General features: G+C 41.9%; 1 protein-coding gene across 2 annotated transcripts in view; it reads right to left on the bottom strand.

Annotated features, from left to right (window-relative positions):
* Positions 1 to 5,300: 5,300 nt before the first annotated feature.
* abl2 (c-abl oncogene 2, non-receptor tyrosine kinase) overlaps positions 5,301 to 14,058 on the bottom strand; it is a 51,037-nt gene continuing 42,279 nt past the window's right edge. For both annotated transcript variants that reach the window (XM_006635046.3, XM_006635047.3), the window contains exon 11: positions 5,301 to 12,081. In XM_006635046.3, the coding sequence (XP_006635109.2) occupies positions 10,331 to 12,081 (1,751 nt within the window). In that variant the 3' untranslated portion in view covers positions 5,301 to 10,330. The remainder of the gene's footprint in view (positions 12,082 to 14,058) is intronic.

Below are 14,058 nucleotides of genomic sequence, written 5' to 3'. Positions count from 1 at the left end.
TCAACAATAAGATGAGCTTTGCTTTGAACTGCAATATAATATAGCTTTTTAAACGGTTTCTGTGGTCAGCCAGTTTCCCCCCCTTCTTCTTAATGCCCAGACTACTATATCATACCATGATACCAAAAGTAAGGATGCTTTCTATAAACCCTCTCTCACATTTTGACTTACACCAAGCCCTTTCAACTTTCTGATTAAAACCCCCCCTGCTGTCTAGCCTTCTTAAAAATGCAATTGATGCAATACCCTCTGCAGTTTAAATCTCTGTTACTGTTTTTGAAAATCTTTTGGAGCTGAAAAATCTAACTTATTACTGCCAGACGTAGCCAGTCCTTTGGTTTTTAAACTCATATGAAGCATGCTTGACTGACACCACCCTTCCAGTTTACCTATCTGCTCAAAGTATTTCTATCATCTTCATTTAATAAAATCCTACTAGAGTCATATCATGTGTAGTTTAATAGACATCCCCTGCATTTTCATTTGCATAGACGGAAAATAGTAAAAAAAAAAGAAAAACACAAGACTGGGAAACACCGGTTTTAAAAACAAATTCATTTTTTACAGGAATTGTGGGTGAATGAAGTAATTATGATGTATTACTCCTCACGGAGATTAAAACAAATTGAGATTGGTCAAACAGTCCTCTGAAAAGGCTGAAAATGACCTTGCCTTGTGATGGTGTAGACTGAAGGAGTTTGAGGAAGTATTATGAAGTTGTGTTATTTAAAACAAGAAATAAAGAATATTATTTTGCATTTAAAACCTACATTTTTACTACATATTAGTATAGGAGTTGGTAGTAAACTGGTGCAGGGGTTAGTATTGCTGACTTGCAGTGCTGGGGCCCTGGTTTAAATTCCACACCTGGGGTGTTTTCTACATACAATTTCCACTGGGTGCTCTGGTTTCCTCCCATTGTCCAAAAACATATTGGTAGGTTAATTGGCCCTTGTAGTGTGTGTGCGTGCGCGTTTGCACGTGTCTGTGTGCACTATGATAGACTGGTGTCCTGTGCCCCCCTTGCTTGGCAGGATAGCCTCTGGCTGAGCTTCAATTGAAAGAATCAGTTAGAAGATGGATGGATACTACAGAAATTATAAAAGTTAATTGTATATATTTCTCTTTTATGTGAAGGTACAAAGCCCTGCCACATTTAAATGAGCTCCCTGAAACAGCAGACTTTAGCATAAACATTTCCTAGTGAAATAGTTAAAGCAAAAGCAAACCATTTTGTTTATGAACAAAATCACAGAAATTAAAGGGGCTTGTAAATATTGTCTGCAACATAGATAACTCAGTTTCAATTATCTATTAGGAGAAATCCATTTGAGACAGAGGTAGTTTGTGATTGTAATGAAAGGCGTTTGTAAACGTAGTTTTGACATGCACGCCTTCGTCATTGAGCAGCAACTGCTTGATTTCTGAGCAGACGTAAACAGCACTGTTCCCATATTAGATAAAAGGGTTCACGCATTGGACAGCAGTGCACAGGGTACTCGCACTGTTGAACATGCTATTAATACAGGCATTTTCTTTTATAAAGCTCACACTTAAAACCTATTGATTTCAAGTACTATTTGCTTTATTAATGTTTTCAGAGAGTCCAAGAACTTTTAAGATATGGTTTACTTTTCCGTAACATTCAAACATAACATTTCTTTTTTTTTTAAATGCAGTAATTATTTTAAAGGGTCAAAACTTTACACAAGATTATTGAGTGTGAATGGCTGAATCTGTCTACTGGGAATACTTTGTGACCAGACACTTTTGCTGGACTTCATCACGCTAAATAGTTGCTGTTCACCTCTGCAGCTACCCCCTACCCAGTTAGTTTCTCTCCTGCTATTGAGTAATGACCCTTCCCTGATGCTTTCACAACTCACAGCTTTCACAACCACACTGCCTGGCTCATACAGTAATCAGAATTCAAATAACTGCCAACTTGGCATCCTGGCACAGCTTCAGCTTGTTTGCCCTCTGTTATCTCTCTGCAGTCGTTCCAAATTTTCTTTCTAAAATGCATGAAACACTCACCTACTGAACTTTTAAGAAGACCATGAAACCTTTTGAAAAACAGTTTTGCAAGGCTGTAGGGAGTCACAAGAGATAAGTGTAGTCTTTCCATTATGGCCGATTCATAAGGACAAAAGCCTGACAATAATTGAACTTCGCCTCTCTGAATGCATATGATTGAACTGGGTAGTGAACAGTCTCAATCCTTGGTCCTCGAATGTCTCCATTCAGTCAGTCTTACAAGTTTCTAAAGACTGGCAACACTTGAAAGTTATTGATGAATTAAGCAAGTAACATTTTTAGGATTACTCTGGGGCCCGAGATCAAAAGGCTCAAAAAGATCAAAATCAAATATCAAGGTTAGATTCCAGTCACACATTATTTTAATCACCTACATGCGTCAATCACAAATAAATTCCACATCTTCAGAAAGTGGTGACATACAAAGCCAAAGGTGAACTGGGGAACACCTGCTGTAGAATATGAATCCAGCCTGGCGCTGCCAAGATCGCCTGCCAAATGCTAGAAACCCAGAATCAAATGAATACATTTCTTGTGTCAGATGAATAGGCGTCAGATTTCTGTCACCATCCCCAGTCTCGAGCCCGATGGAAACTGATTATACCAGTGAGCCACACGGTTCACACCCTCAGCCTCACCACACCCCTAGGAGAAGGCAGTACTGCTAGGAGAAGAATGGAATTGAGCTGCAAATATTTTTTGTCCTACAGCTGCAGGCTGCAGGCTGCAGCCGTCCTTCCTTCCCTCAGAAACCCAGACTTGTTTCTCAGTTGGAGCTCCTAATATGTTGGCTGATGAATGTATAAGCAGGTGGCATGGTAGCGCAGGAGATTGCTCCCTCACAGTGCTGGGGCTCTCGGTTTGGGGTGCTATATCGATGTGCAGTTTGTACCGTATGTTCTCCCTGTGTCTGCGTGGGGTTCCTCTGGGTGTATGTTTGTGTGTTTGTGTCTGGCTTGCTGGGCTCTGGTACCCCATGACCCTGAATTGGAAGAAGTGATTAGAAAATGGATGGGTGAGTGAAACATCCTGCAAGTTATTGTTAAGCACTGAATGAAATGATGTTGATATGCACATATAGGAAAACGAACTATACAACTGTGTAACTATGTAACTGCTGACTCAAATGGCTTTTGGGTGGCCTCCTGCGACAGGGGACCACAGTATAGTGCAGCAATGTGTAATTACTGGCTGCTTTCCTAGACAACAAACAAACCCCTGCTCTGATTATAAGCCCAAAATATCAGACTTGGCTTTGATGCCACTGACCTGTCATTCCCCAGTTATAGTCGGACCTTTCCCCCAGTTTCTCAAGCTTTTCTACGGCAATGAGATTTTGTTTACGTTACAGGAAAGGTTAGCTGCTGGCAGGCACGTAGTCTTGCCTCACTCTCGGACTGTTCAGTGCTGATGGAACAGCTGGGAACACATGTACTAGATCTGCCATGGTGAACCAGACACCCACTGCTCACAAACTAGAGGAAAAGTCACAATACCTTAGGAAGAACAGTCAGGAACAACTCAACCAGGCTGAAGATGATTCCTAGTGTGGGTTATAAAAAGATGGGAGTTTATAACAGTAGTTTGATCATCTATCACATACCTATCATACCATACATATCACATCTATCATAATCTCACACCCAGGACTTCACTTTGTGAATTTCTCTCTTACCCTCAATCATCACAATGGTGAAAGAGGGAGTTTGGTCTCTGCTAGGCAAGACACAACGAATCCACTCTGCATACAGTATTTTTGTCCCCCCATCACATTAAGATAAAGCTGGACTACCAAAATAAGGTAGAAAATGGACAGAAGGAAAATTAAAGGCTCTCCATTCATTTTCCGTTTTTGAGCAGTATCACTGTTGCTCTCATCATTGACAGCAAAACCGCTTTCATTTGTAGATATGGCTCCAATTCTTGGAAACATTTTTTAAAAAAGTGATATTTTGGATATTTGCTTAAGTGCTATTTCACTTTTGCTTTTCTTTTTCTTAGGCTTTGCTGCAGCACGCAGTCTCGCCATATACAGGACCTCTTAAAAATATGCACTATAGCCTGTAAGCGATTTCACATTTTTGACATTTACTGTAAATCCCACATTTTAGCCCATGTCACTCATCCCTTCCTCTCATGTGTTGACAGATGGCAAAACCTGTTTTTTCTAGTTTGCATACTTAAATGTTAAGGTACTTTAAAATAGTTATCTTTGGTGCCCTCCAGCACTTTTGAGCCCTGGACAATCATGCCCCCCACTTTCTTACATCCATCACAGGATGTCATGAAAAATGATGAATCTTAAGTCAAGACATCCTCAGCAGCAAAATATAATCATAACTAAACTAATTAGAACCCCACAACTCAACTCCTTGGTGACCTACAGAATTATTAGGACATACTGTACTAGATAAAGGATGCTGAGGTAATAGCACTTTGGAATTTAAAGCCAAGGTTTTACAAAGAATTTCAATAGATTTATGGTTCTGACAGCAATGACACAAAACACAGAAGTCACCGGCCACTCAACTAAGCATGTATAGTAGTGAACTCAGTGAACCAGCACTGGCCACATTGCAAACTGTCCTTTACTCTAATTCACACAGGCCACATGAGTCACACCACTACTTGTTCTCTAGCGTCCGGGGTACGGGAACTTAGAATGTATTGTCTCATTCCAAGTGCATTGTCTTGCACTTAGAATGTATTGTCTCACCACTGTCGCCTCAAGGATAATCACTATTAATGCTTTATTTAACCACTGAGATCACTGCATCTGTTGTGAGAGAAGTAGAAACGCATAAGCATGAAACACAAGTGGGACAAATAATTTGAACAAAAACAATGAGAACATAAATTACTATTTGGGCCAACACAAAGTGACGCATCTTATCCAGATCCCTCGAAACGCACATTGTAGACAAATTCCATCTTTCAAGGTCTGATAGACATGTTTGTGTGCCAGTTCCTCTATCCAGCCATTGCAAACCAGAAAGTGTGTGTTCATTTTTAGTTTGATCACATTAAGCAAAACAGATTTTATGACCTAAAAATTATAGTTAATGTAAAAACAGACTGCGTAACATGACAAACAATGGCTGCTAAAGCTACACAGAAGCACTTACTTGGCTTGAAGGGGTACATTTATGTGTTTTGTAAAGTGAAGTACTGGAAACTAATATGCTAGGAAACTAGGGCTGGATAAACCAGAACCAAAGAAAATAAAAGCCACAGTGCTAGGAGGGATTACAATTACAGGGAAGTGATTTTCAGTTTTTATTTTATTTAAAACAAAACAAAAAAATGCAAGTTGGCAAATCTGGCCAGTAACATAGAGGACCCTGGTATTTTTTATTTACATCAAGTTTAACACTGATAAAGAGAACTTCACAGTAATACAATATTCAAATGTGAGATTTAAATTAGAAACACAAAAAATATATATTTTACAATAAAAAAAACAAAAAATACTGATAGTGTTAATTTTGTTAACATCTGCCATTCATTTAAATCCCTGTTAAAATTCACATATTTACAATTAAGAAGTGTTTAGTTTTCATTGCACTAGTAGAACTGAAGAAAAAAGTGGCCTTTGGTATAAAATGCTTATGTAGTGTTTCTTCAGCACTGTTTAAAACAACATACAAGACAGGAAGAGTTGCACATGATGCAATTTCATATTACATACAGGAAAAAATAAATAAATCCATAAAACGTGAAGATCTTAGGAAACCTGTTTGCATGGATAATATGCTCATGGTTGGTACATGCCTATAGCACTTTTATTTAGATTTAGATTTTCAAAATGGCACTATTTGTTTAAATTACCAGGGAGATTGATACTGAGGGAAAACTAAGCCATGCAAAATTCAGAAATATTGATAAAAATGATGGAATTCCGAAAACACAGAGAAAATGAAACTTCCATTTTCAACTACACCCTACAGAAACCTCAATTTGCGATCCAATTGATTTTGCTTGGAACAAGCATTCTGATCAAGAGGCTGAATAAGTGAAACCGACCAAACAAGGGAAAGTCTTCTGTTTTCCGTTTGTTTTCTGGCCTCCCTCAAATGCGGATTTGATTTTGCGGACTGATTATTGAAAGAAAACCGGTAATTAATCAAACAAAAATTGACTTGTAAGATTATGACATGCTCTTTGAAAACTGATCTCTGTGCGTGTTTCCCTTCTGAAATTGGATTGGAAGCCACATTTTTCTTTTTCTAAAAAAGAAGGAGTCGAAGGCCATGTGTGAAAGCTCTAACATTCTTTGCTAATCTCACTTTTAGACAACCATTCCTAAGAGCAATTTTCTACATCAGGGGTGCAGAAATGTCAAAAATACATACAGAAATATTTCATTGAGTGCAAAGTTGTTTTAAAAGTGTGTTGTCTGTACAAACAAACTGTTAAAAGTATAATAAAGTATTCTGTTTGCACATCAGTTATCCCACCAGACAGATGATCTGAATGATTTGATTTCAAGTCACTTGACTCTAATGGTTTTCAACAGCAAGGTTGGGCTACATATACACTCAGGTAGACGTCTGCAACACTTAAGACAAACAATCAAAGAACAAAATATCTGACAGGTGACTGAATATGTGCAGAACACAGTCACTGGACAATCTGTTTCATTATGAAACTAGGAACTGCTGGAAAACAAAAAGATCAAACTGGTTTGTACAAAACCTGGCTACAGTTTTATCCAACACAGTAGTGCACAATGCAATAAATGTCTTTTACAAAAGGCACCACAAATCACTGGGCAAAGGCAAGTTTAGAGTCACTCAATGGCCTTTGTTTCTTGAGGTCTTACAGTGAAACCCATAATGGCCTGGAGGAACAACAGAGGTTTGCAGCTGAGGTTGATTTTGGTCACCAAAAAACTGTAATCGCCATGGGTGCCCCCCAAATATGGGATGGAAGCCCAACCCTTTGTCCTTTCCCTCTACTCCATCAACTATTGATGGAACCCCGAAAAGACCACAGTGCAAGTCACAATGAAGTCGAACAGTGTGATCGTATGGTGCTTTTGGAAATACATTTTCAATGTATTAATGGGAAGAATTCATATAAAAATAAAAAAATGGAGGGCTTAAGTAGAATGGATGATTTTGTTCCAGTACTTGCAGGGCTCATGTTTTTCTTTTCCTTTAACAGGCAGCTGTCTTCAAGTACAATAATGTGCGCGAGAATAAAATGCTTTAGGATTGATTCGAGGTTAAGGTGAGGAAAGTGGGGGGATTTCCACTCTATATCAGCTATCGGCAAAGGCATTTAAAGATACAAATGTAAAGCAAAACAACTCCCACAGAAAGATCATACCAAAGCATTAATTTCTCAGAAAAAAAAAAGATTTTCACCTCTACTTTCCATCTTAATGTGACTTCAGGCAGAAAAGTCAGTTTGCTTTTGTTAAAGAAAGTAATCAAGTTCGATTTGAGAAATGGGTTTTTACCGTCAACAAGCAAATTAAAATAAAAATTAAAATATTTTTCAATAAACTACAGATAAGATGATGTCTGTTTTGACTGTATTATGATAGGTCACACCAGTTACTGGCAAATAAAAATGGAAAGACAACAAATTTGACTGAAAAGCATCTGTCGTCTTCAAAGCAAATAGAAAATGACAGAGATGGGAAACGTCAGTCTTGTGATCACCCTGGATCAATGGTGTCTGATTTCTAGACAAATTATGAGTTTCCCATACTGGGTTAAAATCAACCGAATCTGGTCTTTTATAGCCTAATAAATCTTTGAACTATGAACTGGACAAAATCTTATTAACAGATATTAAATAAAAAAAGTGTCCCTGAAAGACTGGGACAAATGTGCCACATATAAGTAATTCTAACACAGAAATAGGAAATAGTGAGAACATTTATCTAACCGTTATTGAGATTTGATCTGAAACAATGAAAAAGGCCAGTTTCTGAAGCACACTTTTTCTGAAAGTCTGCAGTCTGCCAACACACTTTCTTATTTACTTGTATTTAATTGTATAAACTTGGTCTGGATTTTGTTCACTAAATAAGAAGTCCGCATTAAATCATAAAACCGACTACATATTAGGAGTGAATCTGTAATATGTTTGAGATTAAGTCACTATCGACTTTTCTATACATCAAAACAAAAGTAGAACATTCTATCGACAGATATGTTTTTGTTAAGAAACAAAAGAATACAGTAATTAAATGTGAAAAGGAAAAAAAGGTCACAAGATGAAGTATGATCTTTTTTCCCCCTTATCAGTTCCTTTTCCAGTTCAAAACAGTTACAAAAGATTCACTTCTTAATGTAGGTGCAGACACCCCTGTCCCCCTTTGGTCAGGATCCACAGCAGCAGCACTGTTGTCTACTTAATACCACTGAAGCGTTTGCCATTGAAATAAGTCCTTTCCTTATAACACTAGGGTGCAGTAGTCAGCATATGATGTTGCTCTGTATTAGACTTATAGAAGTTTAATGCAGTCCAACCACTCATACAAGGAGCCGTTAAAAGCTAAGCTGAGCTAAACGACAGTCAAATTGGGAAGCTATGCCAAGCTCACAGAGGAGAGACAAAGGATGACATTTTTTGCCTGCTTCGTACTCACTTTACTTCCTCTTTTTCAGCTCTTACAAATATGTCAGATCGCATGGGGTTAGAGTAAGTTTACTGGGGAACATTCCTATGCAAAGCCCTGTTGTATTAAATTCAGCACCCCAAACTAACTATAAAAGGGAATGGATTTTGCCTGAAAGTTTTTTACCAGCACTTTTCCTCCACACTTGCCTAAAGTATTCCCCATAGTTCACCAGAAGTAGGTGTGTTTGTGCACCATCCATTTTGTGCTTGGTGTCATCATTAGTTCTACTTCAGGCTGCTCATGTTTCACACAGCAGGCCACTGCAATAGTTAAAAAAAAATAAAAATAAAGGACTAGAATTACAGGGAAGAGCCTACACACACTTGTCCATTGATGTTTCAGCATAACAAACCACTTCCAGTTCGCACCAGGTCGAATCATTGCGGTCAGACCTGCTCTATGACATATCGTTTGCTGATTAAAGATAACGGAGATCAGTCACCTTAGCAAAACTCCACAATGCAAATCAGCTGGACCAAAACAGTTTTGTATGTTCTGAACATTTAACATTTCTGCGATATCAACAAAAATACCGTTATACCGCACAGAGACTGCTGTGTTCTGCAGTTTAAGAAACAGCACCCTGTTTTTCCACCATGTGTTGTACTGGTGCTTAAAAAAACCTGGAAATAAAATGTTCAATTTCATCTGTAAAAACAGATGGGAAATTAAATGGGAAACTTGGCAAGATTAAAAGGATGGCAACAAAGGTAATGCTGCTTTTTTACAATATTGTTTAAATCCAAATGAAAATTTGGCTGTACTGCAGGGACATTTTGCTATACAAAGAGCTCCGACCTCATTCAGGAGGTTCTGAAATGATGTCTTCCAGCTGCATGTACCTCGTGTAGTAACATCTGAACAACAAGGGTGCTGTGCCTTAAAACCTTACAATGTTCTGCTGTTGCACGGATGACTCTTCCGAACAGCCTCGTGCAATGTGTGCCTGGGAGAACCTTAGCCTGGATGCAAACGCGTGAAGAACTGCACCAATAGTGCCACACAAGAATCATGACATGAATCTAGAGCCTTCAGTCTTCACAAGTGCAAACACTAACAAATGATTACAATATTTTGTGGGAGTTGCAGGAAGTATAATTGGATTTTTTTTAATGAAGATTTCCTGTCCAGGAAATGAAGATGTCATTTCTGTCTTTAAAAAAAAAAAAGTTAAAAAAAAGAGAAGTCCCAACAATGACAAGTGCGTTCACAAATCTGACTTAGGTGGCTTGGCTATCCTATGCCAGAAACTCTGATTAATTTCTAAGGTCACAGGGAAGCACTTTTGTTCTGTAGTTCTTAACTATGTGTCACATAAGATGATCCACTTTGCCAGCACCTCGGTCTCCTTTCTCTGATTACATGTTTGCGTTCATTTTTATCCACTTTGCCTGTAGTCTCTCACTCTGGCCCCAGATAAACCCAATCGTGATGGGCTGAAGCAAATTGGTGCTCTAGCAGAGCACTCCTGGCCAACAAGGAAAATGACAAGTCAATTTGCAAGGGCAAAGAACTTTTCCAGTCCTACACATGGGATGATCAGCAACAGTGTTCCCACTGACTTTCAAAGACTGTAAACAATGTGATCAATGTAGTGAGGTACTCTGAGATATCTTTGTCCCCGAAGTACAAGGGGACAGCGGAGGGTTGTGGTAGCTACCTCTGCACCACATCGCTGATCTCCTTTATGCAGGTCTGTAGGTTGCCCAGGGCCGGGCTAGCTCCGGCACTGCTGCCCGAGGATGCCCGTAGCTCCTGCAGACTAAGTTCCAGTTTTCCCACTGCCTCCCTGAAGGCAAACTTGTTGCGCATTTGCGGTATACAGTCCACGTAGCCCGAGCAGTAGTCCAAGAGTTGGTGACCCGCATCGAGCACCTGGCTGCTGGAGGAGGGCTCTGGGCTCCCGTGCAAGGCGCTGCTCAGAGACTCCGCGCACTCCAGCAGGGCCTCCTTGCTGATCTTCTCCAGAGGCACCTTCTCTGCCTGCTGCCGCGTTCTGCGGAGGGCCAATTTGGCGCCACCCCCAGCGCCTGTGGGGATGCTGGTGGCCCCGTTCACCAACTTCGTGGGAGTGGCACTGGAGGAGGAGGAGGAGGAAGAACCCGACAGCGACGAGGATGGAGGCACTTGCGGTGGGGGCACAGACGGTCTCCCTCCTGTGGTTTTCCCAGATTTCTTCAGCCCATCGCCGTTCACCTCGGTCACGCCGCCACTCACCACCGGCTCCTCAGCTCCATCCCCACTGTAGAGCGCAGTGGAGGGGTGCTGCAGGAGGCGCAGAGTAGGCGGGGGTGGAGGGGCGCACTTGGGTTTCACCAGCCTGGGCCGGTCCCTGTCTCCCTGGTGCTCCGAGAGGAGCTTAAACCTGTTCCCCTGAGAGTCGATGCCAATAAGGTGCACATCGGCCGGAGCGTGTTTCAGTGTGGGCGAGATCAGTACTGGAACCTTGTGATTGTGAGCTGCAGCTGGAGCTGTTCCTGCAGCTTTGGAAGGGGAAGACCAGCCCTGCCTGTCCTGACCCGCCTCAAGGGGCCCCTCTTTGGACCTGCAGTGCGAATCGGAATCCGATTCGCCCCCAACGCCTGGCACCCTCTGGGCCCCGCTGCCAGCCCCACGGGGTAGTAGCTTGGCTTTGGGTCTATCGCGGATCTGGGCAGTGCCCTCGTCCATTTTGCGGAGCAGAGCTTCAGATGATCGCCCTGTGCCTTCCTCAGGCTGTGAGGTGGTGGACGATGTCCTTTCTAGTGGAGCTTTGGAACGATGCGCATTTCTGGGTAGCGTGAGGGCCATTCGCTCCAAGTCAGGCAGCCCTGAGGACATGGAAGAAGTAGAGTTGGACCGGGGAAAAGGCTTGGCTGTATGACCAGCTACTTCGTCTGATCCTGTAGGCTTCCCAGCCCTCAGTCCCAAGGTCTTTTTGATCAGCCGGGGGGTGAAGAACCCAGCTATGCCCGCCCAACTGCTGCCCCCTGGGGGGGCCGCAGCGGCGGCGGCTCCCCCCGCCCCGGCACTGGGGTTGGCAGAGGGCTTTTGGCCGAAGCTGGCCCCACAGCACCGGGACTGCACATGGTTGCTCTCCCCACCGTGGGAGGGTGAGAAGTTGAGTCCGTCCACCTGCGGCAGAGGAGCGTTGAAGCTGCCAAAGCTGGAGGTGGGCTCGTACTTTTTGTGCGGCTGATTCTCCATCTCGCGGAATGAGCTGCTCCTCTTGGGCGGCGTGGGCAGGCTCTGCTGCGGAGAGGGCTTCTTCTTCATGAAGGAGCTGAAGAAGCCCGCCTTGCGGTCCCGAGTGAAGGTGGTCTCCCTGGAGTCTTCCAGGAGGCTGCTGGGAGACTTGTCCCTCTGCTTACGTGGCAGGGCGGGGGAACCTCCTGCACTGTCTCCCGTGAACAGGCTGGTAGACAGGCCTGTGGAGGAAAAGGAAAGCAAACATGAGAACACAAGGACCTTCTGAAGACTGCAGCATACACAGCAGACTGACTTTCTCAAAAAGCAATGATCCTATGAGCACTGGGACCCAGTGAATGTACCGCACCAGCAGGTGATAATTTTCTGTTAGATTAGGGATCTAAATTGACAGTGAACCTTACCCATTGTCCACTACAGATTAATATTTTTTTTTCCAGAACAGTTTTGGGTAAAATGGCATGTTAATAGAAGAGGTATGGTAGAGATAAAAAAGCACTCCACTTTGCTAAATAGCTGGAAAAGAGTATGACATTTAAATAATCCCACCTGTGTGAAAAATGTCTTTCTACTCTCTCTCCTGCATAGTGTAATGCTATTTTATTTATTCACCAGGAATATGTAAAAGTAAAAGATTAGGGCATGCAGGCATAATTTATATTACATTTGATCAAGGCATGCAGCAATACTTCTGGGTCACCCAATGTACGTAAGACTTTATAAAACCATGCCTGAACTAATAGCTCATTAGGTCGGAGATCATCCCAGTTTCTGTAAAAGGTTGCAGGCCCATCAGAGGATTAAGCCAAGGAGCACTGGCATCCCTTTATAAAGCTTAGTGGATGCAAGTCTGGCTGCAGACAACAAATCCACAGCCTTACAGTTAGGAAGCTGGAATCCTTCCCACTGCTCTACCCGTTTACCACATACACCATAAACTAGACATGGTTACTTTAAGTAAACTGTCAGTGAAGAAAGAAAAGATAAATTTTAAAATAGTGACACAAACCTAAACCATTTCAGATTGCATGACACAGCCGCTCATGTGTAATCCATCCATTCACTTTCTAAACACTTTATTTGATACAGAGTCAGGGGAGAGCCAGAGCCTACCCTAGCAAGCAACGGGCGCGAGGCCAGATACACCTTCGACAGGATGGCAGTCCATTGCAGGGCTCACAAAGACAGAAGCCAATTAACCCACCAGCACGTTTTTGGACTGTGGCAGGAAAACAGGAGCAGGCAGAGGAAACCCACACGATCACGGGGAGAAACTAAATGCAGATAGCACAACAGAAACTGAACCCTTGGCCCAGCGCTGTGAGCCAGCAATGCTCACCACTGTGCCACCATGCTGCCCATGTGTACCAGATATAATAAATTCCAGTAATTCTACTTTTTTTTTTGCTGGTCAAGGATTTGACAGTACAGTAAACGAATGCAAAAGGAACTATATGGAAACGCCAGATAACTCCAAGTTAATGCAGGTTAAAAATACTGCTTTGGCTTCCAGCAGTGTTGTTCCTGTTTGTAGTTTCACCAACTGAAACCAACTCCTAAGACAAACATAAATGGTGGAGACAGCTGCCAAGGAGTTCAAATGTATTCTACTTAAAATTTAACTCAAGTTAGACTCTCTTATACTGTAATTACGAGTTCTTTAAAATATAGGTCTATGTAAGAGATGGGAACACTAAATGCATATTAAAAGCCTAACACTAATGAATATGTAGCAACCAGCTTCTTGCGGGCCAATGCAGTCGTCTAAATGCCATTAAATCATTACATTGTTTATATCAAATGCCGAGATACAAGGATTACCACTGAAGAAAATCCATTTTTATAGATTGCTGTATTTTAAAAAAGTTCCAGGGATCTCTGTCAATGTAACTGCTTCCCAAAATACAGTATTTTCAATTACCTTTAATAAGAGAAGATCACTTTATTGGCCATATACAATTTCTTGTATTAGGAATTTGTCTTTTTGCATACCCCAACTTGCTGTCCATGAGACACACAGACAGGGGTTGAAGTTTGGGGTCAGAGTGCAGGGTCAGATATTATACGGCACCCCTGGAGCAGTTGGGGTTAAGGCCCTTGCTCAGGGGCCCAACGGAGTAGGATTCCTCTGCCGGCCGCTTGATACGAACCCGGCAACCTTCCAGCCACAGGCGCTAATGATCAGAGCCACCGCACCA

This window comes from Lepisosteus oculatus, chromosome 9 (assembly GCF_040954835.1).
Source record: "Lepisosteus oculatus isolate fLepOcu1 chromosome 9, fLepOcu1.hap2, whole genome shotgun sequence".
Classification (NCBI taxonomy): domain Eukaryota; kingdom Metazoa; phylum Chordata; class Actinopteri; order Semionotiformes; family Lepisosteidae; genus Lepisosteus; species Lepisosteus oculatus.
The sequence above is the reverse complement of the archived record's forward strand: the minus strand, read 5'-3'. Positions and strand labels throughout refer to the sequence as shown.